General features: G+C 40.4%; 2 protein-coding genes across 5 annotated transcripts in view; one reads left to right on the top strand and one right to left on the bottom strand.

Annotated features, from left to right (window-relative positions):
* Positions 1 to 1429: 1429 nt before the first annotated feature.
* Positions 1430 to 17950, bottom strand: LOC110948894 (proprotein convertase subtilisin/kexin type 5). Of its 4 annotated transcripts, XM_051952615.1 has the most exons (17): positions 17421 to 17950; positions 16510 to 16851; positions 15164 to 15367; positions 15025 to 15093; positions 14833 to 14875; positions 11913 to 12058; positions 10860 to 11054; positions 9334 to 9420; positions 9044 to 9242; positions 8707 to 8930; positions 7454 to 7696; positions 5924 to 6169; positions 4907 to 5102; positions 3653 to 3858; positions 3463 to 3563; positions 2195 to 2366; positions 1430 to 2115 (listed from the first exon to the last, which is right to left on the bottom strand). In XM_051952615.1, the coding sequence occupies exons 2-17, from the start codon at positions 16688 to 16690 to the stop codon at positions 1739 to 1741; spliced, it is 2889 nt and encodes a 962-aa protein (XP_051808575.1). In that variant the 5' UTR covers positions 16691 to 16851; positions 17421 to 17950; the 3' UTR covers positions 1430 to 1738. The 4 variants fall into 4 exon arrangements, with proteins under 4 accessions (XP_051808575.1, XP_051808573.1, XP_022046349.2 ...); XM_051952613.1 differs by lacking the exon at positions 17421 to 17950 and having other exon boundaries at positions 14833 to 14872; positions 16510 to 16966; XM_022190657.2 differs by lacking the exon at positions 17421 to 17950 and having other exon boundaries at positions 16510 to 16965.
* A 1655-nt stretch (positions 17951 to 19605) lies between these two features.
* Positions 19606 to 27471, top strand: part of otud7a (OTU deubiquitinase 7A) — a 42080-nt gene continuing 34214 nt past the window's right edge. Inside the window, exon 1 of the mRNA XM_022190643.2 lies at positions 19606 to 19771. The gene's annotated coding sequence lies outside the window, so the exon portion shown is untranslated. The remainder of the gene's footprint in view (positions 19772 to 27471) is intronic.

Below are 27471 nucleotides of genomic sequence, written 5' to 3' on the forward strand. Positions count from 1 at the left end.
ATATCAAATTTTAGGGCTGCACAGTCGTGGACTGGTTAGCACTTTCGCCTTGCAGCAAGAAGATCCCCGGTGGGTCTCTTTCTGCATGGAGTTTGCATGTTCTCCCTGTGCATGCGTGGGTTTTCTCCGGGCACTCCGGCTTCCTCCCACAGTCCAAAAATATGCTGAGGTTAATTGACTACTCTAAATTGCCCGTAGGTGTGAATGTGAGTGTGACTGTTTGTCTGTATATGTAGCCCTGCGACAGACTGGCGACCTGTCCAGGGCGTCCTCTGCCTTCGCCTGAGTCAGCTGGGACAGGCTCCAGCACCCCTCGCAACCCAAGTGAGGATAAAGTATAGAGAATGGATGGATATCAAATTTTATATGGAAAATAACAAATTGTATCTGTGTCTGAGAAATCACTTCCAGCTGTTACTTGTAACAAAAGCACCTCTAAAAGAAGTGTGTTAATTCCAAATCGCACATGCTCCACATGATGTAATTTCCTCTGGAAGAAAAGACTGGCCAGATTCCAAGGCCTTCTGAGTTATTTAATATAAAGTAGTGTGAGAGTCAAGTGTCACATGTCAACAGGTTTACTACAATATCTTTATGAATAACATTCAATTTTCAGTTTTTACTCAATTGTATATATAAATCTTTCTGTAAAAATGACATGTGGTGTTTGGTTATAGGCAGCCATGTTGATTTTGGGCCTGAAAACAGCAAAAATGTCAACTATGATACAAAAAGTCCCGCAATCATATATTGACCCATATATTTAATAGAAAAAAATAAATAGAAAATAACTTTTTAAAAAAAAGTTCCGATCTGGGTTTTCCACTGCACTGAAATACCAGTGACGTTCTAATGGTCTCTGATGAGGGTTTGTGCTCTCTAGTTCCATTCATGTTGTCATTTATCATTATTTTCATCTGTTGAAGTATGGTGTGCCACAGGGGTCACTTTTGGGATCTATTTTATTTTCAATATACGCGTTTCCATTTCAAGGCTGCACAGTGGGTGGTGGTTAGCACTGTCGCCTTGCAGCTAGAAGATCCCTGATCCGCTTGACAGCCTGGGCTTGGGATCTTCCTGTTTAGAGTTTGCATGTTCTCTCTGAATGTCTCCTGTCAGGTCACTCAAGTCAGTTGCATCTTTTAAGTCTCTTCTTAAGGCAAACTTTTATTTGTGAGCCTTTCCTGGTTTTATTGGCATTTTATTTCTTTTTATGTCTTTTATTTAGTAATGTTCCTACCTCTTTAAAACTATGCGTTCATACACCAGATTGTGCTTTAATCTGTCTCTACATTCGGATGATTTTAGGACTAATTTTGCTTCCCTGTGTTAAAGGCGCTCTCTATATGAGGATTATTATTATTATTAATAAGTTCAATATGTATTTACAACAAATCATGAAGATTTCACATACTAAACATGACCAGTCCACTGTTTCACAAATACCTCTTTAATATCAAATTAAGAAAGAATATACATACATTTACACAAATATATGTATTTTTTTCATTCTTTACTCACTCACTTATCTAAGAATGTGCATTATACAGATACAGGCACTTTGTAGAATAAAATATACAACAACTGAAATCATAGAGAGACTTATCAAAGTAAAATTGACACTACATCCTCTTCTTATCATTAACTAGGCTACCTTGAACTCACCTCTCAGTGTTGACACTGAGCACCATCAATACTTTCCTTAGTTACAGTTTTACAAGCTCTGGTTTGGATGCACTTATGATTGACTAAGACAAGTGTTCTCATCCGCATCCTGGTCTGCATCTGTGTCCTGCTCATGGATGAAGCTGTAATGTCGATATACAGAGCCACCTCTGCTGGTGTACACCACATCTACCTCATCTCCGCTGTCTGGCTCAGGCACACCGTGGGGCATGTGAATGCTGGCGCTGCCGCTCAGTCTCTCATAGCTCTGGTTCCAGCAAAGGCTCTTCCTAGCGTGGGCCTTGACCAAAACGAACACAGCCAGAGCCAACCCCACTGCCAGCAGCAGGGCAATGGGCAAGGCGACCGAGGTGTGCTTCAGAGCTCTGGAGGACATGTTCATGTCCGTTTCCTGGTCGGACTTGGGTCGAGGGACCTCCACACACAGTGCTAGAACAAAACAAAACACTGTCAGCAGACTGTTGCATCCAAACAGTCCCATGTTGCATGTGATGGGCAACATCTCTACCTGAGCGGCTGTCACAAACACAGCAGTTAGTGGAATTCCCTCCAGCCTGACAGCAGCGAGCACAGCGGTTCTCCACGGCGTGAAGAGCAGAATCTCGGTGACAAGTCAGACACTGGTCAGGTCTGCGGCCGGTACAGTGTCGACAGGAGCGGTCACAAGGCTCACAGGTTTCCTGCAGTCACACAATTGCAGACGATTGTAGTTTTCAGATTGAGTATCAGCGAGCATCCGTCATTTGTTTAACTTTGTGAAGCACCTTTAAATGTAGCGTTTGCTCACTTAAACATGAATATTTATGCATTTATTCTTTATTTAATTAAATATTTAGCAACCATTTCATCCATAAAAAAGCAAATCTGCTTATTGCACCTGTGGAATTGGGGTTTGAATATATTTGACTGACAGTGGCCTGTCAGCACAAGCAAACAGTGTCAAATTGGCAGATTTGGCTACAGTCTGATTGGTACACAAAGTAGCTGACACCAAATCATTTTAACTGAACCGGACCAACTTCTATCCATCACAAAGAGCCAAGAAAACCCACATAAACAGAAATATCTTATGGTAAATAACCAAAATTATTCTAACCTCAGCAATAAAATGAGAAGTACTTCCACTAAACTAAGAAGCTGATTGACAAATGTGCTGTTTTTCTTTTAATTATTTACTTAGATGTAAATTTGTAAACAGCAGCAGCCTTCCCTTTATGGATATAACATCCAGACAGAACCACATATTAATGACTTATAGTAGTGCACTCATTTATGGAGAAATTTATGTGACCAATTTGTATTTGTAGACATGTACAAAACAAAATTAAGAGAGAAACACTTAACATTTGAAAATATTATCATCATGATATGTATGGAAAACCCTCCTCAGCCCAGACTGTCGAACATAGGAAGACTCCTGCTCTCAGGTCTGAATCCAAATTGTAGCACTTAATCTGTCAGCTATAGCATCCTGGTTCAGTGTAAATATGTATATAGCCTATAGATGTATGCACACACACACCCAAGCTCTTAAGAAAGGCAAAAAACACACGCACACAGAGGATTACAAATCTTGCGCGATGCACATTGCACTTTAGATTCACAGTTTCTTCACACCTCCTTATATTCAACTTTTTCTGTACATTTGAAGGCTTTTTTTTTAACCATGTCTTGTCATTGCACAATCTCATGAAACAATCACTTTGCATTTCCCTGCCTGTACATCTCCAAAATCAATAGTACATAAAGCAGTATGGTATATGTATCATAGTGCACCTTTTCTGAAAAGTATCGGCCCTCCTCACAACGTGGATAGCAGACTTTGTCCTTTAAGGTGCTGCCCCAGTCACACGTCATGCAACCTTGAGGTGAGGCGTCTGCAAACACACGCATGCATAAACGTTATCTGATATGTGACACAAAAGTACAAATAACCACTATTGACACACTGAAACCATATGCTTACCTGTGCAGGTTTGACAGCTAGTGTGGCATTGTTTGCAGATGTCATTAAGCTGATAGAAGCGGTGTGGGCAGCGCTCAACACACAGCTTGGTTCCCTGCAACTCTAGAAGAGGAGGTGGACAGGCCCTGCAGGACTCGGGGCCTGGTCCTGTACACAGCTCACAGGACTGGTCACATTTCTTACAGTGGGAACCCTCCCTGTAATACCTGAAGAAATTCATACAGTTATCAACACCAACAAGTCAGATTTGTACACAGAATTCTGATTTATGCAGATATAAAATGAAAACAGTCACAGGATAAGGGTAAGTCTATACTTGTGGTAAATTTAAAGTTAAATGGTATTAAATTGTATTTAGGGGTCGGCAATGTGGGGAATGGTGTGTTTTATAATTTGCTAAGAGTGCATATTAAAGAGTTGTATTGGTTCTGAGGGATAGGAAGGTCAAGAGCATCATTACCACGGTGTGACTGTAATGAAACAAAGTGAAGAAAAGTCCAGAATCGATAAGAAGGAGCTTATGCATTATTTTACTTACTCGTGTGATTGAATGCAAGGATGATCAAGACATAAAGTGATTGATAATAAAAGTACAGACATTTTTTGACGTAAGCCGTAATCAGTAAACAACATGAGCTTGTTGTGTGTGCAGCCTCTAATCTTGTTTTGCAGGGGTGAAGTCATTCCTACGAGAGCGATAACGACAAAACATCAGCTGTGACAGAGGAGAGCGGACCAACGCAGCACTGGAGGGGGCGGCCAGCAACGTTACCTAGATAGCTGCACACGCTGTTAGAGTAGAAGAAGACTGGGCCAGGTACAGTTAGCAGTCTGATTCCATTCGAACTGACTGAACACTTGTTGTTGGTTAGGGACAGAGGATTCAGGCCCAGAGCTCTGTATCGCACATTCAGTTTTGCTGTGATAAATACTTTTGATTTTATGAAGAAGTCTCCTGGCTACGCCATCAAAAGAACTGGGCGGAAATAGCCCGGTTCTTTTTGTAGAATAGGCTGATTTCCAACAGCAATACGATCTGTATTCTAGAAATAGTAAGAGTCTGTAATATTTCTGTGGAGAAAAAATATGTCACAGTTCCTGATGTATTTTCAAGTCATGTACTTGAAAAAAAAAGCTTTTAGAAGAAGATCTCTAGCTGACAAGTCAAGTAACAGTTACAGTCACCAGAACATTAAAAGATATAGCGTGTCAATACAAAGTACACATTTCTGAGGCTGTGATGGAGCTTTGTACCCTGTGGGACAGTGGGTGACACACAGCTGAAGAAGACGCAAATATCCTGGAGAACAGGTTAGGCAATCTCTATTTGATGCCCCAGTGCAGGTGGAACAAACATGGTCACACGGAAAGCAGAATCCAAGCTCCTTTCCATCAGCCTCCTGCCTGGTGGCGTATGTACCCGCTGGACACTCACTCACACAGGTGCTGTCTGAGAAATAACAGAAAGAAAAATATTTAAAATCTCAACTAAATGCTATCAGTAACACTTTTTTACTTCTGTTCTCTTTTTCAGTGTTTTTATTGACACTTTGTTGAGACTTAAACTTATCCAGTGTAATTTAGACAAAGAAACTGAGGTGAAATATTCAGCCAGTTAATGACAAGTGTGTTTTGTTAATCTATTTGACTGTATTTCCTCTTCTTTTCTGGTCTATTGTAGAACTACAGGGTGGTGAAAGTGGATGACTCGGTCAACACAACAAAAAGCAGATGTCAAAGGGAAAGAGACTGGTTCAAAACCCAATTAGTTTGTTAGTTTTTAATTCTTCCACTGTCACTTTAACTTCTCTCAATAAATCCACTTCAATATCAAGTCACATCTATGAACTGAATTTAGTTTCAGATTCTGCATAAGTGTGCACATAACCCTTAGGTGTGTATTCATACTTAAATGTGTATTGCATCAGTCAGTTCAGGTGTTGTTCAAGTACTTCAGGTTGTTTAAGTGAAAACAAACTTATGAAATATCCTTTGTGAAACCATCATCATGAAGACGGTTTTTAGGGTGTGCCGAGGGCATTAAATGCAAAGACAACTTGATCAGATCTATGGGTCAGGGAGAAATTCATCAGTCATCAAGGGTAAAAGCAAGACTGTTGTCAGTTACATAATGAGCTAACAAATACTTCAGCCTTCATATCGTTACACGAATATTGCACTTTTAAATCGTCTGTTTTGTGCTGGTTTTTGTTTACACCCTGAACCACCTCTGTACATACATGCCCTTAAACATTAGTGGAAAATACTCACTGTGGAGGTATTTGGGGACAGCACAGGTCTGGCATTCATCATGGCCCGGCCCCTCGCAAGAGTAACACATCCGGTGGCAGCCGATGCAGGTGAACTGGTCGTCGTGTAGGTATGTGCGTGGTGGACAGGCGGTGTCACCCGTCACGCCACACATTAGCGTGTTCGGATCCAACACTAATCCCTTTTGACACTGTGTACATTGCTTTACATCTGGGCCGTTGCAGCTCATGCAAGTCTGGTGGCACTCTGCAAACAATCCAACAAGTCGGACTGCGTCATTGGAAAAGCAGACCATGAACAAAAGACGGCGTGTTCACCGCCATGTTTAAGAGGTGAAGGGTTATCATTTTAAGGAAATAATATACAACATTATCTCCAAGCCGGAATAGTCCTGACAAATGAATGCATGTAGAGTGGCGATGTTGCAGACAATAGTTCTTTCAAACAGTTGCTCATGCTGTCTTTATCAAAAGTTTCCTGGTTGTCAAGATTGTAGAGGGAAAATTCAGTCCTACCACTGCTTGATTGATTTCCTGTAAGTTCAGTTCAGTGCCTTTCCTTTAAGCTTATGCACAAAGTTAGTCAGGGATCTACAAGGTATTTTTAAAGCTGAATTAAACTTTAGTCGACTGGGCCTTGTCAGTTCAAATCTCTTTCACAAGTCTGACCAGCAGAATTTCACCTAGTCTCTTTTAGAAAAATCACTTAAGATATGCATTTGGAAGTGACATTTCTCTTTCTGCAATTTTTCTGTTTCATGTGAAGGAAAAATGACTCTCTTTCCCCTTACTGGGGTTATTTCCTCGCAGCTGATAGCTGAAGATATCCCAGAATATTATGCAGGTTGCATCTGTCAACTACAATCACCTTAAATCAAGCTGTAGAACCAATAGATAACATTAAATTATCCTACACCTCTGTTTCTATTCACTTCTCCAAAACTGAGGCTGGGAGCTCATTCAGGCCCTCTCTGTCCCTAATATGACCCTGAGAAAGGCTGATGCTGCAAAAGAAGATACATGAGAGAGAGACAACTGTTGTTGGAAAAACATGACTTGTTTAAGATTAGATATCGTTTCGTCTGACGTCACGGAGCAGACAAGTTGTCTCCATATTGGGCCGTAATCTGAATATGGCATTCCTCCAAACTGAATATATACCCAAAGTTGAAGAGAATCCCCAGAATTGATGCTGCCAGTGCTCACATCACTGCGTTGGTCATTGTATCATTTCTCCTGATATCAGTAAAGCTTATTCTCAACCTGAGCCATCTGAATTTCCAGTGTCCCTGAATCTACCTCCTCGTTTGTCTCTTGGCATCGCAGAATTCCCTAACATTTTGTGTTTTTAATTCATATGCACCCTTCTAATCCTTGACAGTATCCACAGTAGGAATCCTATGCTTTTTTAAGACATTTTGTGCACTATTTATCTAGGAAAGGAGATAAAACAACTCTACCCTGCTTTTTCTGTTTTGACAGCTGTTTTTAAATATCTAACCGAATTTAATTTATGACTCCAGAGGCTCACCTTGACACTCAGTAGCTGCAGTCTCATAGTAAGTACCAGCAGGGCAGTCCCTGGTGCATGCACCTTTATAGAGCTTGGGACTGAAGGTTGAGCAGGTCTCACAGTCGTCTGCCAGGGGACCTGAGCAGCTGCCACAGGTCGGGTGGCACTGACCACAGCGGCCCTCCTCCATGTCCTCGTAGAAGCCCAGGGGACAACTGGCCCTACACACACCATTCAGCATCAAGTAGAGGAAGCTGCATTCTAGAATGATACAGAGCAGGGGTGTCAAACTCATCTCAGTTCAGGAGCCACATTCAGCCCAATTTCATATCAAGTGGGCCCGACCAGTAAAATCACAGCATACTAACCTATAAATTAACAACAACTCCAAATTTTTCCTTTGTTTTAAAAGGAAGACATTCTGAAAATGTCCACACTTAATCAACTATTTTCTAGCAAAGCACTATGAACAACCTGAAATTTGTTAAGAAATGCAAATTCAATTTCAGCAACTTCATGCCTCAGTTTATCATCTACACATTACAACTTACAGATCAAAGAGTATCTACAAAGGCACAAAACATTTAGTCACAGGTATCTGGAACTAAATGATGTAGTATTTTATTTTTAAAAAAGGCAAAAAAAAGACATAATAAGACAAAATATTACAAAAATGAGATACAAAGCGACAAAAATGAGAAACAAAATGACATGAAATAAGACAGAAAAGTTACAAAGTGACAAAAAAATTGACAAACGAGACAAAAATTTACAAAAGTGTGAAACAAAATGAGAAAAACTGCACAAAACAATGAATAAAGCAAAAGACAAAAAGACTAAAATGAGACCAAAAACACAAGCAAGACAAAAAGGAAACACAAAAATGAGAAGCAAAACGGAAAAAAAACTTGAGACAGACGATAAAAGTTAGACAAAGAACAACAAACACAAGATAAGGTATCACAAAAATGAGAAACAAAATGACAAAAGAACAACGAGCAATGCAGTATCTTGCTTTATGATCAACACAACTTGTCATGGACTAGAAATAATTTTAAATTTATAGTTCTACAAATTTACAAATTGCTGTTGATGTCTTCTCTGTAATTTTTACACTTTACAAAGTCGTCTGCGGGCCGGATTGGACCCTCTGGCCGGTTTAGGCCCGTGGGCCGCATGTTTGACACTCCTGATATAGAGGATGGATGGAAAAGTTGTAATACAGATTAAAGATGTGTCGAACTTAGCTGTGCATAAAGCTAATAACTCACTGAAACAGGTCCTGTCGTCTGAGCAAACGTCACAGTGGGCAGGACAGCGTCTGCAGGTACCATCATCTGCAGGGTATGTCCGCAGGGAACAGTTGAGTCTACACATGCCACTCTCCAAGTAGTATCCATCAGCGCAGGATAGACACTGGGACTTGACCTCATCACATGTCAGACAGGAGCTGTCACAGGCTTCACAAGACCCCTCTGCTGTCTCAAAGAAACCTCTGAAAGTTAAATCAAGGGGGACAGTTGATCAGACATGGAGAGCAAACAAGAACATATCATCAATACAGAGCTTATTTTTCATTCTGCTGCTGAGTTTTATCCATCTGCTTACTCTGGGCAATTTGACCAACACCGCCCCTGGTGGAGAATAAGTTTATAGCTGCCTTTGGAGCAGCTGATGCAGGTATCACTGGTGTCCACGCAGGCCTCACAATTTGGCGAACAGTCCTCACACAGCTGAGTGGCAGAGTTTGCATAGGAGCCAGAAGGGCAGTGAGCTACACAGGAACTGTCCTGATCCAGAAAAAATCCTGTGATGCACAAATGCACACACGGCATGTACAATAAGAAACCAGGATGTTTCAATTCACTGTAATAGCAGAAAAGATTAAATATTTGTACCTTTGAAACAAGAAGAACAATCAAGTGCTTGTGGGCCAAAGCAGGTCTTACAGGATGCATCGCATGTGTGACATTCACCCTGCTTACCTGGAATGGAAATAGTATCTTTGTTTAAATAGTCTATTGATACAGAGGTTTCCATTCTGAGCCATCCAGATCTGTGTAATCCTAAGAGTTTCTGAGAAACGCAACTGGATTTATCTTGACGTTCTAATGACAAAACACTTTGAAGAACCTGAAAGACAAGTCCAGGAAGTTTCACCTATCCTGACCACTAGAGGGAAGCAAAACAAGTTGAAAACATCTTGTTCCTTATGTACAAATTGCTAAAATGGATCAACAATAAGGTGCTAGATGTCAGTGATTGTTCAGCAGAGTGCAGTGCAGGCCACGTTGTGTTGTCTCTAACATGTACCAGACCACTGTTACGTCAACTTCAAAGTGTCTGTTATTGTGTATGAAAATTTTTCATTTTCTAATGGTGGTTAACACAAAAAATTATGAAATTGTGAGAATATATCGAGAAGAGCTTTTCTTATTTACTTTATAGAATCATTGGCTTGATGATTGTGGGTTTAAAAACTCTGTCCTTTTCAGATTTTATAATAAATACACAAAAACAATGGTCGATTATGTCTTTTGGTGATCTATCTATGTATTGATCTATCAGTCGATATAGCTATCAGTTTAGTTATCTGTCTGTTATGTCATATAAACCACTTATGTTCAGTAGTTGTTCAGTATATGGTTAAAGCCATTACTGCTATAAAAATGTATTAAATTGCAAATGTCCAACTTAATTATTCTGGTAACACAACACAAAGCTTTGACATTAAAATCAAATTAAACTTTTTACTTACAATGGTCACCAGTCATTAGTTAAAAAAATTACTTAAATAAATAGCAAGTGCTCCTGACAAAGAGCGCCAGACTGACACAGGGAAGCAACTAATAAAACCAATGAGACATGAAATGTAAGTGATCAGCTTGCTAGTAAATATAGTTTAAAACAATGGAGTACTGTATCCGAGAGCTGTAAGCACTTAGAGAGTCAGGTGCTTGAGGCAGAGGAGCTTTTTGCTCCATTAAAATGACTCTTGACTGAAAGGTGACACAGTACATGTGCATCATGCAGCAAAGTGAGTGGGGGGCTGTCCTTCAACCTAGAGGTCCTTCAGCAGGGCTCATGTTCCACTCTCAGCAGCAAGCAACCACCTTGCTAAAGTGTCCCTAAGCAAGATACGCTGAATCCCTATACTTTCCTGGGACAGTGTACTGACCTCTACTGTCACACAAAGGACAAAAATAATCATTTGCATCAGGAAATCAGCCAGTCAACTAGCATGTTGTCAGTGTAATCTATGACTGCAACGAGGCCTGGCAACCATTCAGCCCACTTTGTTTTACTGTATTATAGATAATCGCATACAACTGACCAGCTTATAAATGTACTAAACTGTGAAAAGGCAACACTTAAATCAGGATTAGCAGCTAAAATTAGACTTTATCATGGTTGTTCCACTTACCATCAAAGTACTGTCCCAGTGGGCAGTTAACCTGAGGGCACTGTCCGTGCAGAGGAAGATTCCCTCCAAGACAAAGGTCACAGTCTGTTGAATGAGGTCCGTGGCACGACTGGCATGAGCTATGACAAGGCTGGCAGCGCCACCCACTGGAATCACTGAAGGTCTGCTGAGGACACTGTTTAACACAGTCACCCTCTGAGAGGTACAGAGAGGAAGTGACATTATTATTGTGACATTATTTTCCATGACAACACTTCATCTGTATTAGCTGCTGGCTGAAAAACCAAGCAGAGACAAAACAACAGATCATATCTATTGTACTTTATTTTTATCCTGTAATTATTTAGGAAAGCTTTACTGAAAGCAGTGCTATTTTCACTAAACACCTATTTTATTTGTAAAACACAATATGTGTTTTAACTAGTTCTGATCACACAATGATCTACTCGTTCCTCAATTTAGTCCACAGTAGCTTAAATCCTTCTCTGCCTGCCCTTCCACCATCACTCCCTCTCCAAATTCCATCTGACTGCCCAGGCACAAACCAATGACCTAGATATTTTGAAACTTAACATTGTGGCTAGAGAAGGTGGACGCTGATTGCCAACGATGGATTCAGTCTGACACACTCGCATGCCTGTAAAATTTGTACCTGTATGTATTAGCATAAATTTGATAGTGGCAATGTGTTTTCTGATCCTTATTTATATCATTTTTATTAGGCTTTATTTACAATCTCAAAGCATTTTTTCTCCCATGCCTATAGGGAATCACAACAAAATCCTAATTCCTTGTTTGCATAAACCATGCATTTGCATATCTTATGCTACAGATTTGCTGACACGAACATGATTTGCAAGTCAAATGAAGACTCCGAGTGCCATCATTTGTCTTTAGCAAGAATGACTGATCACTCTCACGAACACACTGATTTCAGAGTATAGTAAGCAAACTCTTCTAGTAAGGTATGGGACAAACTGATTACCTGGATCCTTTAGTGTGCTAGTAGTAAACAAAATAAATACTGAAATGATTGTTCTCTGTTTCTAGTACCATTGAGGAAGTAACCAGACTGGCAGGCGAGGCAGTGTGTGTTAGTCCTGCAGTCTTCACATGGTGCTGTACAGGACAGACAGACGCCCCTGCCCCAGTCCTCATAGGTGCTCTGGGGGCAATGTCTGCGACACTGGTGTCTGAAACTACAGAAAAAGGTTCATTCAAAAACTAAAATCAAATGCCACTCACAATATTCATTCATTTGTTATGGATTTATAATTCAGAACAATTAGCAAACCAATTGTCTGCATCTTGACTTGGGCTGGGTGTGGGGGGTAATGTCAGTGACTACTTGAGCTAAACTGGTTGTCACAGTGATTAAACAAAAGACAGCCGCTTTTATTTTGTAAAGCAAACATGCAGAACAACATAAATGAAATCATCAGAAAGATGATGACAACTATCAGGATTTAATGGCCCTTTCAAAGCTCAGCCTCTGCCCAGTCCTCAGCAAGATGAACTGAAAGCAGGGAAAATACAAAACATACCACATGCAAGAGGTAATCCCAAAATGCACTGTGCTCGTCCATAGCACACCTGCAGCTGTATTGTTGACTTCAACACGCCCCTCTGGCAGAAGGTGCATTCAATCAAACAACAGTGAGGACGGCAAACTGAGAAGAAAATATAACATAGGCTGCCTTTTGTCAAGCTTACTGTGGCTCTTTTCTCTTCTTAAGGCAGAAAGTTAATTGGTGTTTTATTTAGAGCCCCGAGGTATGGGGTGATCTCTGTCATTAACCTATTCTATCTGTCCTTCGGGGCTTAACTGAGTTATTAAATATGAGACGTCTGACCTAAAAAATAGCCTAAAACAGTGGAAATATGCAGTTGGAAAGCTATCGTGCATAAAACCTTAAAGCAAGACTGGCTCCTGCTTTGAAGACTTTCCATTTTAAATGAAACAGGAAAAACGGCAGTAAGCCACAAAAACTACTCTATATAATATAAGATCCTCTGCTGCCCACTCTGCCACCTTCCTATGTGAGAGAATCTGACCGCTGACAGGCTGAGCTGCATTTCCTACTGTGTTGCCGTGGATTTGGTGCTAAGATGTGGTGCTTGTTTGAGGAGGAACAGCTGGAGGCGCCACACTGCATCCATCAACTGACTCACAATAGCAGCTGGTCCATACCAGGCCCTATCTCTAGCCAGGAAACAGTACTCCATTTAAGAATCTGCAGGATGTTTAAGAATCCCTCTGTGCAAATATTGGACTATCCATTCCAAGAGAGCACATTTGCATTTCCAAAGCAACTTTTGTTTAGGTCTTTTGCTCCATGAATTAGTTCGAAAAGGGTAAAAACATGCTGCAGGTAGTCTCTTAAGTTAAAAAAGCTTGAGGAAATTAATGGTTTAAGCCATACTGAGGATAAATCACTGCAATGGTTTAACTGCACATCCTTAGTTCTTTAGGCAGTAAAGTAAATGTCAATAAATACCAAGCATCCATCATCATGCTGTGATTCTTTTCAATAGGCAGTGTTTTGTGAAGGAGTAACTTTGGCCCCACTGATTCATAGCGATGCCAAAGCTGTCCAACCTTAACATTTTTCATTACTACTAGCAAAACCTCAAATAGTGGAATTTCTTTAAGTGCTGGAAGCTGTCACAATCTATCACGGTGAGGCTCTTCTTCCAGTTTATAATCGCCCCATCCTATATTGGGTTTCTTTTAGTGGTGTTTGCTGCACATGGGAGAGTAATAAGAACTGTAGCCACAGGAATTACTGAGATGGCCTGTCGTCTCAAATCTCTAAAACCATTACTATCAAAGTAAAAGTTACACAAGTAGATGCACGGAAGAAGACTGCGTATTTCAATGCGCCTATAACAGCAGTAAAAGGAGGAGGGTGCAGCGAAGTGGTTGATTTTCCTTGAACGTTGTTCTGCTGTGATTCACACGAGCAGTCAGTGAAATCAAGATGGCGCACCCTATATAGTCACAACTGCTACTGGCTATGCTTTCCACTTATATGAGCTCTCTTTTTCTCTCTTGTCCACATAAAACATAGAAACACACTCTGTTAGGTCTCTTCTGAGCTCAAACCATAGCTCAGGTAACAGTGGAAGACTCCGAATGGAAGGTAACCTGACTCACACAATACCAGGAGGCCTAAACTCGGGGGAGAAGTACACAATTGGAGGTCTGTTCTAGCTCCACAACCTGTGTTACACTCTGAGTCCGAGTGATAAGCTTCTGTAAACAGAAATCCAGGTGAAATTTCTTGTAGTGTGAAGAATAACCAAGCACATTCTGCTGAACAATTCAGTGGATAGTGTGGCACATTTCCCCTCATACTGCATATTGATTTACCCAACTCTTTATCTAGCAAGGCAATGCCAATGAAAATTAAAACAATTACAAGGTCATTCGGAGGCTAATTATTTCTTGGCAGCATATTTAATGTCCATAATTTAAAATTGCAGAAAAACTGTATGAATAAATCATAGCGCCGTGCGAAATGATGTCTCCTTTATGTCACAAGACCAACAAAGAGACATTTTACTGCATTATAAAGCAGCTAGTCCATTCAAATATTCTTTTTTTGCAAAAAATATTGATCACTAATTAAGCATTTAAGGCAAACAATACCACAAATCCTCGAATTCCATTACTTCACATACGAATATATGCTGGTTTTCTGAGTTATCTGTGATTATATACTGAATATCTTTGACTTTTTTCTTGAGACTGCAGTGGACATTTTACAATTTTGGATGTTGAACTTTTGTCAGTTTAAAAATAAGACCAATCAATTGATATTGACAATAATCCGTAGTTGCAGTCTTTATATTAAATGTGAAGGATGTGGGGGAAAAAAGCACCTATATTTGACTTTATAGCAGAGAATGAGACAATCGAGAAGTCCACTTATTAAAAAGTAACAATGAGGCAAGAAAAAAAATGACTCACAGAAAGTAACCTTCAACACAGCTGTTGCAGATCTCAGGGTCTTCTGGGTACAAAGGAGAAAAGGTGATTAATTAGAATTCATAAGCATTGTGCACCATTATCATCCGGATTTTATTATACATCACAGATCCTCATTACATCGGGGAGATGACAGTATGGTTGCTGAGGGCCTAATACAGTAAGCATATTTACCTGTGGAGCATGTTTTGCAGCCCACTTCACAGTCAATGCACTCTCCTGTATCTGGGTCCTGCACCTGCCCTGAAACAGAAAGCCACAATAATGAATGTCTTAAGTTACAGCCCACTCAGAAACTCCGCTTTACATTTACCTATGTTGCACAGTGCTGTCTGGCAGATCCCATTCTGGAGTTTGTAGTGTTCCCGACATTTGGCACATATGTTGCCATCTGTGCAGAGTTCACAATTGGCTATGCAGGGCAGGCAGGCATAGTGACCCCTGTCAGGATACAGTCCCCGGGGACAGTGTGTCCGACAGCGACCTTGGTGGAGGAAACGTTCCTGTCCATCTTCATCTGAGGGTAAGGAGGACACAGAGGACTTGTTAACATAAAGCCCAAAACTTCACAACTGGTGATGCTCCAACTCATGTAAACAAGGACAATCAGAGGCAGATGAGAGATCAGAGGCAAGGTCTTGTGTTGGCCCTAATGATTTAAACTCGCCCACCTGCCACTAGCTTGGTCGAGCTGTGGCACCTGAGGCGTCTGTGGAAGCGGCCGAGTTACGGCGTTGTCTCATCTGCTCAGCACTGCACAGAAGATGTGTGAGACAGGGAGGAGAAGGGCTGCAAGCTGCTGCCTTTCTTACCCCTCCACTTCCCAGAGACTCAACCACATCAAAGCCGGAGAAATGTGGCAACAAACCGCCAAGTCCACGCAACACAAATGATCTACAGCAGTGTACATTAAAACGGTCAGCGTCCACACATGCATTATTGTGGTAATGTAAATATGCATGTAATAAAAGAAAAGTGTGAGAGGAAAAGAGAGCAAGAGTTGTAGGTTTTGCAGGTTAAACCCAGTGAGCTGCAACAGCAGTACTTGTAGCCCAAGGGGATATTTTTTTCCTCTGATTAACAAAGGCCCCATTCTGACATGATCAGATTACACTGTGAAACTCCAGAAAAAAAAGATCACACCTTTCTTACCTATTTCAAAGGTGCCCCTGTTCAAATCAACAAGTTCTGCAGCCAGTCTCTGACTGTTTAACAAGAGTAAATGGCAAACCAGAGCTGAATGCTCCATGTCGAATACAAAAGCCTTTAAACAGCTTTGCTTTGGTAACCATTAAATAGTGCTGCTTTGAAGGGAGGAAAAAAACTCCCTCCCAGCTGGATTAATGAGTCTGTGACATGCATGGCTTTGTTGCAATCTGGCATCTGTGGGGCCAAAAAGACAACAGCAAACAAAACAGAGGAATTACATGCCCAGTGGCTAGCATTATGTATTTTCACATTTCATGCAAATATGATGGAAAATATTGAATTTCTGATGGCAAAATCAATGCAGAAACTACATCAGGCTACTTTTTTAAAGCTATATGGAGCGTATGAGAGAAATAAAACATCCAGTACATATATAATCCACCTTTTTCATTGTAGCAAAGCCAATAATGATATTTTGTGCTGGGTGTCTATGAGGGGAATCGTACTCACAAACTCCACAGGTAGTGCATTCAAACAGCTCGTGTCCGTTGCACTCGGTGCAGGTGGGATGACACAGGACACACTGGTTCTTCAGAAAGAACTGTCCGCTCGGGCACAGCGACGACGGCTTACATCCAATAAATCCGACACAGGAGACGAGAAAGACGAGGGACGCGGTGAAGGACCTCATGGCTGAGCCCGAGGACTTTCGGTGAAAAGTGAGAGAAGCAGCAAACAGTCGGGATCCTGTCGCCAAAAAACGCAGCGTTCGTGCAGCAGGTACGATCGATCTGGGGCTCTGTGACACCAGCCCAGAAATAACTTGCTGGACCAGTTCGTTCAAGTGAAACACTGGACAATGAGAATGGACTGCGGTGAGCATTTAGTCAATAGTCCTAATAAAATGGGAGAAACACCCATGTGCCGCTAGATAGAATTTACTGGCTAACATATAGCTAACAATAAATCAGAAATACTAACATATCAGCGTCATGGCAACATGAAATCCTGATGCAGAATTTGTAGGCATTTTTGATAACTGGTTTATAGGACTTAACACTTAAAAAACGGAAAATTATGCTACTTGTACGTATTTTATAGGCTACTTCTAAAGAATATTGCAGTATTTCAACCATAAAACTCAACAAAATGGATTTTTATCATATTAAACCTTCAACAACTTGATTTCTTGCAGTTCTGGCTTATTTTTATGCAGCAACCTTTGCCTTTTCTGCATTGATCTATAGGTGAAATTTCTTATTCTTACTTAAAGAAAAACCCAAAACACCAATACACATGTTCTAAATATTAAAGAGCACCTTTCTGACCCTACTGAAATCTACTGTTATGAATACATGTTAGAATAGCACAACTTGAAGATGATAAGTAAAAGCTGTAAATATTAAGACATTTATTCTTACCATTTCTCAAGCCCCACCCCACAACCGCCTCCCAACTTTTCAAGTCAGGGTGATGTTACCAGCTGAGAAACTAATGGTAGTCTAGCTCCAGCTTTGCATAGTCCAACCCTCTTGGTTCCTGTCGCTGCCAGGTGAGCCATTCTGAAAGAGCAAGTGCCTCACTGTCCAACAGGATAATTTTCTTTCTGGAGCTGTCTCTGATAACTCTAAAATATATCAGACACGCGAATAGCCCACCGATTGTTGCGCTGTTTGTTGGCTGCAAGAGTGAACACAAGAGTCTTCATGCACTGTCAGCATCTGACTAAAAGTGGATGATTTTTATTATTGATGGCAATGAAACCACAAAAACAACCACTGTTTTAGCCAGTGTTTGGCTTCGCTCCTCTCCACTGTGCTCACACATACTGCATTTTAATATGGCTGAGTTCACAAAAAGCTGTTTTCGTTTATATATTGTCTGTCAGACGATACACTGTAAAAACAAAGTTGTTATTTATATGGTAAAGAAATGTATTGATATTGTTGATTTTACGGTTTAAAAGTGTGCTTATTGTAAAAAAATATAAGTTTTATCCTTTAAAAAAATTGTCTTACTTGAAAATTTACTTGAAAATACCATATAAAATGAAATTTGTCTGACTGTTATAAACATTACAGCATTTTCCATTATCAACACAACAGTTAGTGTATTTAACATTTATTATGTGTGTTTTTAGCAGTGACTTATTCTATATGCAAAAATTGTAGCTATAGCTGTCATAAATATGAAACCATATGTCTGTTTTTAGCACAAAAGTACATCAATTTGACTGGGATAAACTCTTTTTTTTACATGAAATAAATGCAAAAATGTTACTTTTTCTAATATTATGGCATGTGTCTGTTATTAGCACTGCAGTATGTACATTTAACTATGAAAAAGTGTGTTCTTTTCAAGAACTAAATGCAAAAATTACAATTCTGGATGTTTTTCACACAATAAATTACTGTGTAAAAGTAGTAAAATGTGTTTTTTTAAGAGAAAAAACTTAAAAGATGCAATTTTCTTAACTTATTCACTGTGATTCAGTCTTAAATAAACTGTGCCAAAAAGCTGATTTTTGCTGTCATGGTTTGATAGTTTTTCACCGTAAATTTTGCAAGCATTTTTACAGTGTAGAACAAGTATGAAACCGTGAATTAAAGACGGCTTGTTAAGATTACATGTTAACCACTTTAAAGCCATTTCTAAGCTGCTCATCTGCACCACTAAACTACTGATTATAAAAGCATCATTGTCTGGTCTCAAGAAAATTAGGTGTTTGTACTTCTTTGGATAGTTTTCAAGAATACTGCTGTTTTTATTATCATTTTCAAAACACATACTCATAGGTGGAGATTTAGAAAATGTGCATTGTTGTCAGTTGTGCCTGAATTTTGGGCTTTTATTTACATAAATGTTATACTTATAGACCATATGATGATGTTATAGCAATCATTAGTGTGCTATAAAGCTGCATTACATGAAGAACAGGCATTTGTTTTCTTTATATATCATAGGGTGACCATATTTTGATTACCAAAACCAGGACACTTCGCCCGGCAATGAGATACTCAAATATATTCAAAGTTTACTCAGAGATGCCTTATAATTTCAATACATTTAAAATATGCCTCCTCTAGAAAATTGTTTGATTACAAAATATTATCTATAACCAGAGACACAAATTCAAACATGCTTCTCAGAGGTTACAGCATATTTTATTGTGACAAATTTTTAAAAATATCGAATTAAATAATGATAGAAATAATGTTAGAAAAAACCACTGCTATATTAGCAATCCATCTTCAACAAAAATAGCTTTCACAAACTTACAAAAACTAACTAATAAAAAATATTAGGTTTAGTTCAATTTAATGGCCCAATGAAAAACAATGGTAAACTAATACATTTTCATGACTTTATTAAAAAACAACCAGGACAGGATATAAAAACAGGACATGTTCTAGGAAAACAAGACGTCACCCTAATATATCATAAATAGTCGTTTTCCTAAAGAGGTAAGCCACAAGACACCACACAGTCAAGAAAAATCAAAGTTGCACTCACCTGTTTTTGTTCTCGCACAGCGGCCTCTGGCGGCGCCATGGTGGATGCGCCTGTGAGGGCGTGTGCACGGCGCTCGTCACCGGCTGACGTCGTGCGCCCGGCGGAGGGGGCGGGGCCTGGTTCTGCTGCAGCAGAGGAACATGACATGGGGATGAGCGAGAGAGAGGGAGAGAGCGAGACAGCCTGAGAGGAATAAACGGTTCGTCAGAGGTCTGGGCTGAAAACGTGATGATGGGGAGCAATGACTGAAAACGCAACGGTAAGACACACAGACCCGCTTTTTGTTGTCGTCTTCTCCACACACTCGGCACGACAAGGGGGCGATGCATGGCTCATTTGACAGTGAACACAAAAGGCTGCCACTGCAGACAGGTGCACCTGCCTTTATGCGAGTACGTGCCTCGATGCATTCAACTTCAGGTTCCGTGCGAATACCTGTTTTTAGTATCATCATCATTGTTGTCATTTTAGGTCGAAGGCAGATGGAGCGAGGCCACAAATCTCATCGACGGTTTTGGGATGTAGCCGGAGTGTTGGAGTGAAATGCTGTAAACATGGATCTTGTATGCTTAGTCACAGACCTTTGTGATGTGGGAACATACAGTAGCAGTCTAACATAGCCTACATCTGGGGATTTATTGTCATGTCCAGGGAAAATAAACAACCTGTCAGCCTTTTGAGCCTCTGAACCAGTGAAGGTTGTGGTTTCTTTTTTGCAGACATGGAATATTAATCATCACAGTGTATTTTGGGCCAGATGGCTTCACATGTAGATGGTGGTGGAATACACAACAGCTAGATGTTTCTTATTGTAAAACAGCAGTCTCACTTTTGGCTGCTCGTCTTAAAACATACACAGACTGATAATAAAAGCTCAAGCTGTCTGGTTTCATTCTGGTGCTCATATATTTCTTTTATGGCTGGCCTGGTTCACAGTATCCACCAACTATGTCTGCCTGTAAAGATAGTGAGGCCACTGATTCACTGCTGTGGTGTTTTAAATCATATTTCCCGACAAAGACCTACATAATAAAACCTTTAATCTATCATTAATACCAGCTTACATTTGAGCTCGTCACAACAGCAGTGTAATAAACTCCACCGTGGTTCCTCATTTTTGAGAGATGATGATTTGCATCACTTGGCCATCTTTAACTTCACAACTCACTCGGCCGCCTACCTGTGTCTGGATTCTCGACTCGGGTCTGGGAGACGGGCAGCTGACAGTAGGCAAGTGATTTGGAGATTGCTCGGGTAGTCGCGGCAGAGCTACAAAGCAGGGCCCGTGGCTGCCAGGCCAAGCCAGGCCATGCCAGACTCCATAGAGGGCTTCAGTGCAGCAGGGCACTGGGGAGAGGGCGCTTGGCACCTGATCAGTTACCACAGTGAATTCTGTTCCTGTCACTGGCATTTAGCTACAGAAAAGCAGAGCAGAGATGACGGTTGTTGTTGAACTCAGTTGGGCTTTCATGTCAGCGAGGCACTGCTGCTTTATCAAACTGCTCCTCCGCTGATACAAAATGACATCCCTTTGCAAACATCTGTGCCAGTTGCCCACTGCCTACTTCAAAACCCTTAGCAGAGAAATCGCCCTCAGAACTCATTTGGCACCAGAGAACCTCACTGTAGCCGTGTTTGGTCTCATTGAAGATTAATCTGAATGATCAAAATGAATAAAAGCGCCAGCAGAGGAGCGCTTAAATGTCTGTTTTTCCTTTCCGAAGAATTCCACACCTGATTCCCACAAAGTTTAGTCCTTTGGAGGAGACGAAGCGAGTCAAGTGGCCGTGGTAATCACGGCCCAATCACTGCATGGCTTTGAAGTAGGCCCTGTTCTTCAGACGTCTCTACAGGTGGGGAAGCAATGTTAAGTGTTCTGTCTGCAGGCAGAGGGAGGTCAGCTGGAGGCCATGGAGGCAGGGCAGGCAGAGGGGCTCCTCTCACACATCAAAACAGGGAAGAGTGGAGTGGGTGGTGGTCACCTTCTCAGAGCCCCTGCACTCTGCTCCAGTCTGTATACAGGCTTTGATGTCTGTCGGATAGACACTTTTGGGGGGGACATTTGTCTCCCAAAGCCATTGTTGAATTTGTGTGAGAGCGGAAATATGAGATGTGGCTCCAAGATCACAAACAAATAACACTGTATAGGCTTTGTGCCATAAAAATGCAATAAATCTTTACACCGGTGTTTCTTTCTGTGCTGTGGGAAAAGCTACAGCCACAGAGGTGTTGTAATAAGTTGAGTGCAGAAACAATTTACCTGTGATTTTTTTTTTTTTTATTGCAAAGCAAGATTTGTCAGTGTTTGCTTGCAAGGAAAGGATTTATGTGTTACATTTGTTGATTTTGATGTCTGACTCACTGAAGAGGTGCTTGTAACTGTAGTCTAAAGGGACCCCCAGAGTTATAGGTTTCATGAAAGAATGTTTGGAAGCCTTATGGTTGACTGCGATAGGATGAGACATCGGTCAGTTTTACAAACATAATCCTTAATGAGCAATTTTGATTTGATTCACATGAACGGCATTAGCTAACAAGGCGCCGTATTTAAACCAAGAGTTTTTCAAAAGCTGTTTTCAACCACTTCAGCATTTCTTCATCTTCTGTTTGGTTTCTAAGATGACTTCTCAAAGCACAATCTGCTTCCTTTTATGTGACACTCAAGAATCAATCCAAATTTCAAATCCCACTTTACTGGCAAAAGTCTGTAGATGATGTGAAGCTTGAGGATTACTCACATTCAACCAAGACTAAGAAGATACTGCTCACTTGCTTCACACTTGAGCTACTGGTATGAGAACTTTACTGGATTTAAATTATTTGATTACATTGTTTTTGAGGCTGAATTTGTGCCATAGAAAATGTCAAATCTTTGATATATGTTGCTTCTGTATAGAAGGCATGTCATTATGTTTTTTTATGGTTGGGATCATTGAAGTTTTTACAGCAGATGATGTTTCTGTGGAGCATTTTTATGTCTGCCAAAGCTTTGTTTTGATATATTTGTTTGGCTGGATGCAACGGTCAGGGTTGAAGAAACCACAGGTGGTGTGTTTAAGCGTGACAGACAGGTTTTTTTTTTAGTCTTTATCCAAATATGACACAAGCTTGGATGCTTTGGTGAGCATATATCCTCAGTGACAGCCTATGTGTGTGTCCACGTGTGTGTCTGAGCCTCCTGCACCTAATTGCATTTGTGTTGCTTCACCTGTCTGGTGCTGAGTCTGGGAGCATCGTGCCTCCTGGAGGCGTCTGCCTTTGTAACATTCCCCCCACAAGGCCTAGTGGGCACAGCCATCCCCTGTCCTGCCTGCAATCAGCAAGGGAGCAGTTTCTAAATCAAACAGAACACTGTTGCACAGGATACCCTTGGTGACTCAATTTAGATTCACGCAGGCCCATAGCGTAGGTCATTTTCATTCATTCAGAAAAATAGGTCAGGCCTCTTTTTCTCTGCAAAACCCAGCTGCATTTGTTGGAAACTCTATGTTTCTCCATTCTGTCACACTGTTTATGTCCGGTGGTTGATGGAGATCGTAAAAAGGAAACGCTGGTTAGACTTAACCCTGAGAGGAGAGGAGCAGTATCGTTGTTTTTCACTTTACTTTCGACGCCATTGGTTTTCTCAGGTAGAGAAAACAAAGGCTTTGATGTCTGTCGCAGCCACTGACACGTCTCTCATCTTTGCTTCACATGATCAGCAAATCTGTACTTTATTTCGGCTATTTTAATATTTATCCCATTTTAGTTGTGTCCCATCTTACATGAAAAACAGCAAATCTGGGAGAAGTAGTTTTTGTACATTTATTGTATGAACAGTCATGTGATTGCAGGTGCTATACACTCAGTTGTATTAGATCCACATGAGTATGTGCTGGAGGTCTGCTCTGATTGTTGAGCCTGCAGCTACTTTCCAGTGAGGTCGCTTAACATGTAGGTTGAGTAATCTCTGAAATTTTTTTGATTGTTTATAATAAATATAAATAGATGCCTCTGGATTAAAATCATGCAATCTACTTGCAACCCAAGATGCTTTTGGAAATTAGGTGCACACGTACGCCATGCTCAGCTAACTGCTATGGTCATTAACATTTTAGTACTTTAAGGTTAGAAGAACCCTCAAGATTCGCTGGTTGATTTGGTGACGTGTATCTGAGGGTGGCAACGACTCCATGAGCAGCTACTTGAATAGCATCTTTCAGATATTTATAGAGTGTAAAATTATTGAATATTGACCATAAATAATGTAAAAACATGGGGGCTTTGTTATTGGTTTGGTAAAGTAATTTATTGCTCAGTAGCAAATTCAACATAGAAATGATCGAACTAAGCAAAGCAACACTGGTGAAGAACGAAGGCTAACAGAGTATCTAACCTAGCTAAACCCATACAAAACAACTGTACTCCCTAGCCAAACATAAACACAGAAGAAACACCCACCAGAAGTAACAGAAACTAACACAAACAGTGCACTAAACTAGCTAAACCAAACTGGTGCCTCTGAACACACACATTTAACACACAATATACGAAGACTCAAGTTACAAAGTAGCTTCTTCTTGAAGTTGTTGGACTACTAACAGGAGCCACAGTCTCCACAATGACTTAGCAGCCGCCAACAGAAGCTCTAAATGTCCGTAGTCAGCCCTCAGTGAATACGGAACTGACAGACCAAACCAGAATACACACAAATCACAAAGAGGCAGCAGGGCGAACTGGTTACATCAAATCAGCTGTCCCAACTGAGAGTCTTGGTTGTAGATACAGTATATATACCTATGCGACTGCTGGGATGTGGCAGGAGGAGGAGTTGTGGTGGAGGACCTGGGCTAGGAGGAGGTCTGGAGCTCCAAGCTAATCAGTCCTCATGAGTGCCAGGTGTGAATCTGGAGCTCAGTCTGTGGCCAGGTGTAATCAATCTACTCTCCACAACAGACATTTTCAATGTGACTTGAAGTTACAGTATGCAAGTATAATCAGGAAACTTTAAGTCAGATTGTCAATGGAGGACTTTTACAGTGTGATATTTGTACTCTTTTCTTAAGTAAAGGATCTGCCTCCACCACCGCCCATCTTGGTCTATCAAGGTAAACACTTAACAGTTACATGATTTAATATAGTTACTGTGCCTTTTTTAGGTGAGGTTAACCCAGCCGTAGCCTGACTGTACATCCACTTTAAGCATGAAGGTTTGTTGTGAGAAGTGACTCTCTCCAGGTGTGTGAGAAAAGTACCAACATGTTATCACCGTCACAGAAAAGTGCTGATATAAGGGCAGAAAAATTACTTTAGTCAGCTATGTATATCGTGCCTTGGGAAGCAGTTTCCTGAAAGTCTCATGTCTGTGTTGTGTTGTGTTTAGCTGTACTTACCACAGACAAATGTTATAAGATAAGGTAATCATAACCGTATAGCTACAATGGTCTCTTTTTCAGTTTATAATTTTGTGTTTAATTTGCCGGCTTTACTGGATTTATAGCTAAATCTAATCCCATCCTTGTTAAAGAATTATAGTGATGGCTGAGAGACAATGTCTTTTTCAACTCAGTAGTGGCTTCGTAAGTTAACTGGGAATAATGCTGGACTCATAGTTTATTAAGACGGATCAGTATTAGGAGACGGAAGGACTTGTATGCAATTAAATTGACTAATGGTGCAAACAGACAGTGTTGCATATATGGTAGGTGTTTGCAGTTTTTAAACTAGTGTGATGTTCATTTAGGAACCATTAAGCAGCATTCAAAGTAAATTTTGTTATTGATTTCTTTGGGATTGGAACTTTGGAATCGCTACTGGTTAATTTCCTGTCAAAGATAGGATGTTGTGTTGCACAAACTGCTCACAGACACCCTTTAATGAGCAGCTTACATCGCAAATTGGTTGTAAATTAACCATTTCAAGGCATATATTCTGAAAAACAAAAGTCGTCTTTGAAAGTGATGTGATCATTTGAACCCTGAGTTGCTCTCAGTTGTCAGGCAAAAGTCATCCATGGCACCTTCATGTCATTGTTATGCGAGTGTGTGTGTGAATGGGTAAATGAGAGGCAAAATATACAGTGTTTTGTACATTTATGAACTCTAAGTGCAGTTTTTTTACCTTTTGCCAGTTTAGGAAGATCTCTCTTGGTCCTACAACACATTTTTTAAATGAGAAGCCTTTTAACTGTAGAAGTGAAACATCATTTTGTTGGCATCATCATTCACTACAACATAATTAATCAAATATTAGTTTCTGCTGCTGGTGTGAGTATGACACATCTTTCCTCCGCAGTGCATCCCCACCCACTCAGTGTCCTCTCTGTGGGGGCCAGTGTGGAGAACATGCATCTGATTAAGTTGTTTTATCCAAGATCTTGTTTGTTTGTTTTTTTCATCCGATGGCTGCAATGTGAAAATTTCTATCAAAGATCTTTGTGTAGGTCGAATCCTTACGTCCCTCACAAGAATAATTAATGTCCTTTGCTTATTTATAGGGCTCTATGTCTGGGATAGCAGGAGTGAATGAGACATGCAGCAGATTCATAGTATCTGAGCTTATTTTGCAGCTTCTGGTATTTTGTTGGGGAAGTATAAAGAGGTCTAGGCGATACAAATACAGATTATTGGCAATAAAGGGGAGCAGTATCCAAGGTTTGGATGTGACTTTGATTTGGTTGTGCAGTTTTAGTGAAAATCTTGGTGTCAGATATTGAATCATCTCAAAATCCTATTTCTGTTGTCCATGTTTTTGATTATAAGGGAACTTTTCAGCTTGTATCCTTTAGTGTTAGCAGGCTATTGTAGAGAATCATCAGAACCAAAGTACGCTTTTTAACATAATTTATTTTATCGGCAATTGGGCATCAGAAATCTGTTACCATTAGCTCCTTTTGGATATCAGACCATTGTTACTTCAGCCAAACTGACCACAGTAAAGTGCACCAAGCACTCTGGCTGAATTCAGGGTCATTTGTATCCAGCTTTCAACAGGTTTACAAATGTCAGACCATAAGAGCGAGCACTGCCTTCTGCCCTGCTCTTCAGCTTAAGAGTGTTATTATAGTAGCACAGCACTCAGATCATCGTTTGGATTCCGGTCTGACTGTTGGGCAAATGTTTGAGTCTGTATGATCATTAGCCTCTGGAGAGCCTCGGGGCATTTGTCTGTCATCACTAATGAGGGTTCACTGCCTGTTGTTATACTTAAATCATACGTATTGGAGTTCAGATTTTTATACCCACACTTAAAAATCAATTTTTGCCATGGAGGAAGAATGAGTCGGTTCCAAATGATTTTTTTCGACGGATTATAGTTTCCATCAGATGCTGCAGCTCAGCTACTTTAACATAAACACCAATGAGTCAAAACATTATGACCACTCACAGATCAAGCAAATGACTTTATCGCAACAGTGCATGTGACTGAACAGCTGGTTCTCGTAGACAATCTTTTGTATGTGGGAAGAAATGGACAGATGTACCTGAGCAACTCTAATAAAGGCCCATTGGTAATGGTCCAAACAAGTGCGTCACAGCATCAGAAAGGCTTACTGTATGTGATGCTCCTAATATGCAGTGGCAGGTATCTGCGAACAGTGGAGGGATAAAGCTTGAACTGCCAACAGGATGTCACTTACAACTCACAGGACTTAAACGATCAGTTGCTGCCATGTTGGTGTCCATTCATAACATCTGTAGAGTCCATGCACTGGAAGGTCAGAGCTGTTTAGGCTGAACTCAAGGACACAACAGCAAATTAGGCGGGTCAGTATTTTAATTGAGGGACTTTTCAAGTCCATGGGATATATTTTGCATACATTTTTATTAAAAGTAAAAAAAAAAAGTATGTTTTTTTCTGTTTGTTATGATCATGTCTTTACAAATTCCATAACTATTAATAAAAAATGATTGGACATCACTAAAATTTCAACTAAATAACTGTCCAAATATAATAACAGCCACTTTCTAATTAGATAAA

The sequence above is a fragment of the Acanthochromis polyacanthus genome, chromosome 8, assembly GCF_021347895.1.
Source record: "Acanthochromis polyacanthus isolate Apoly-LR-REF ecotype Palm Island chromosome 8, KAUST_Apoly_ChrSc, whole genome shotgun sequence".
NCBI classification, from domain to species: domain Eukaryota; kingdom Metazoa; phylum Chordata; class Actinopteri; family Pomacentridae; genus Acanthochromis; species Acanthochromis polyacanthus.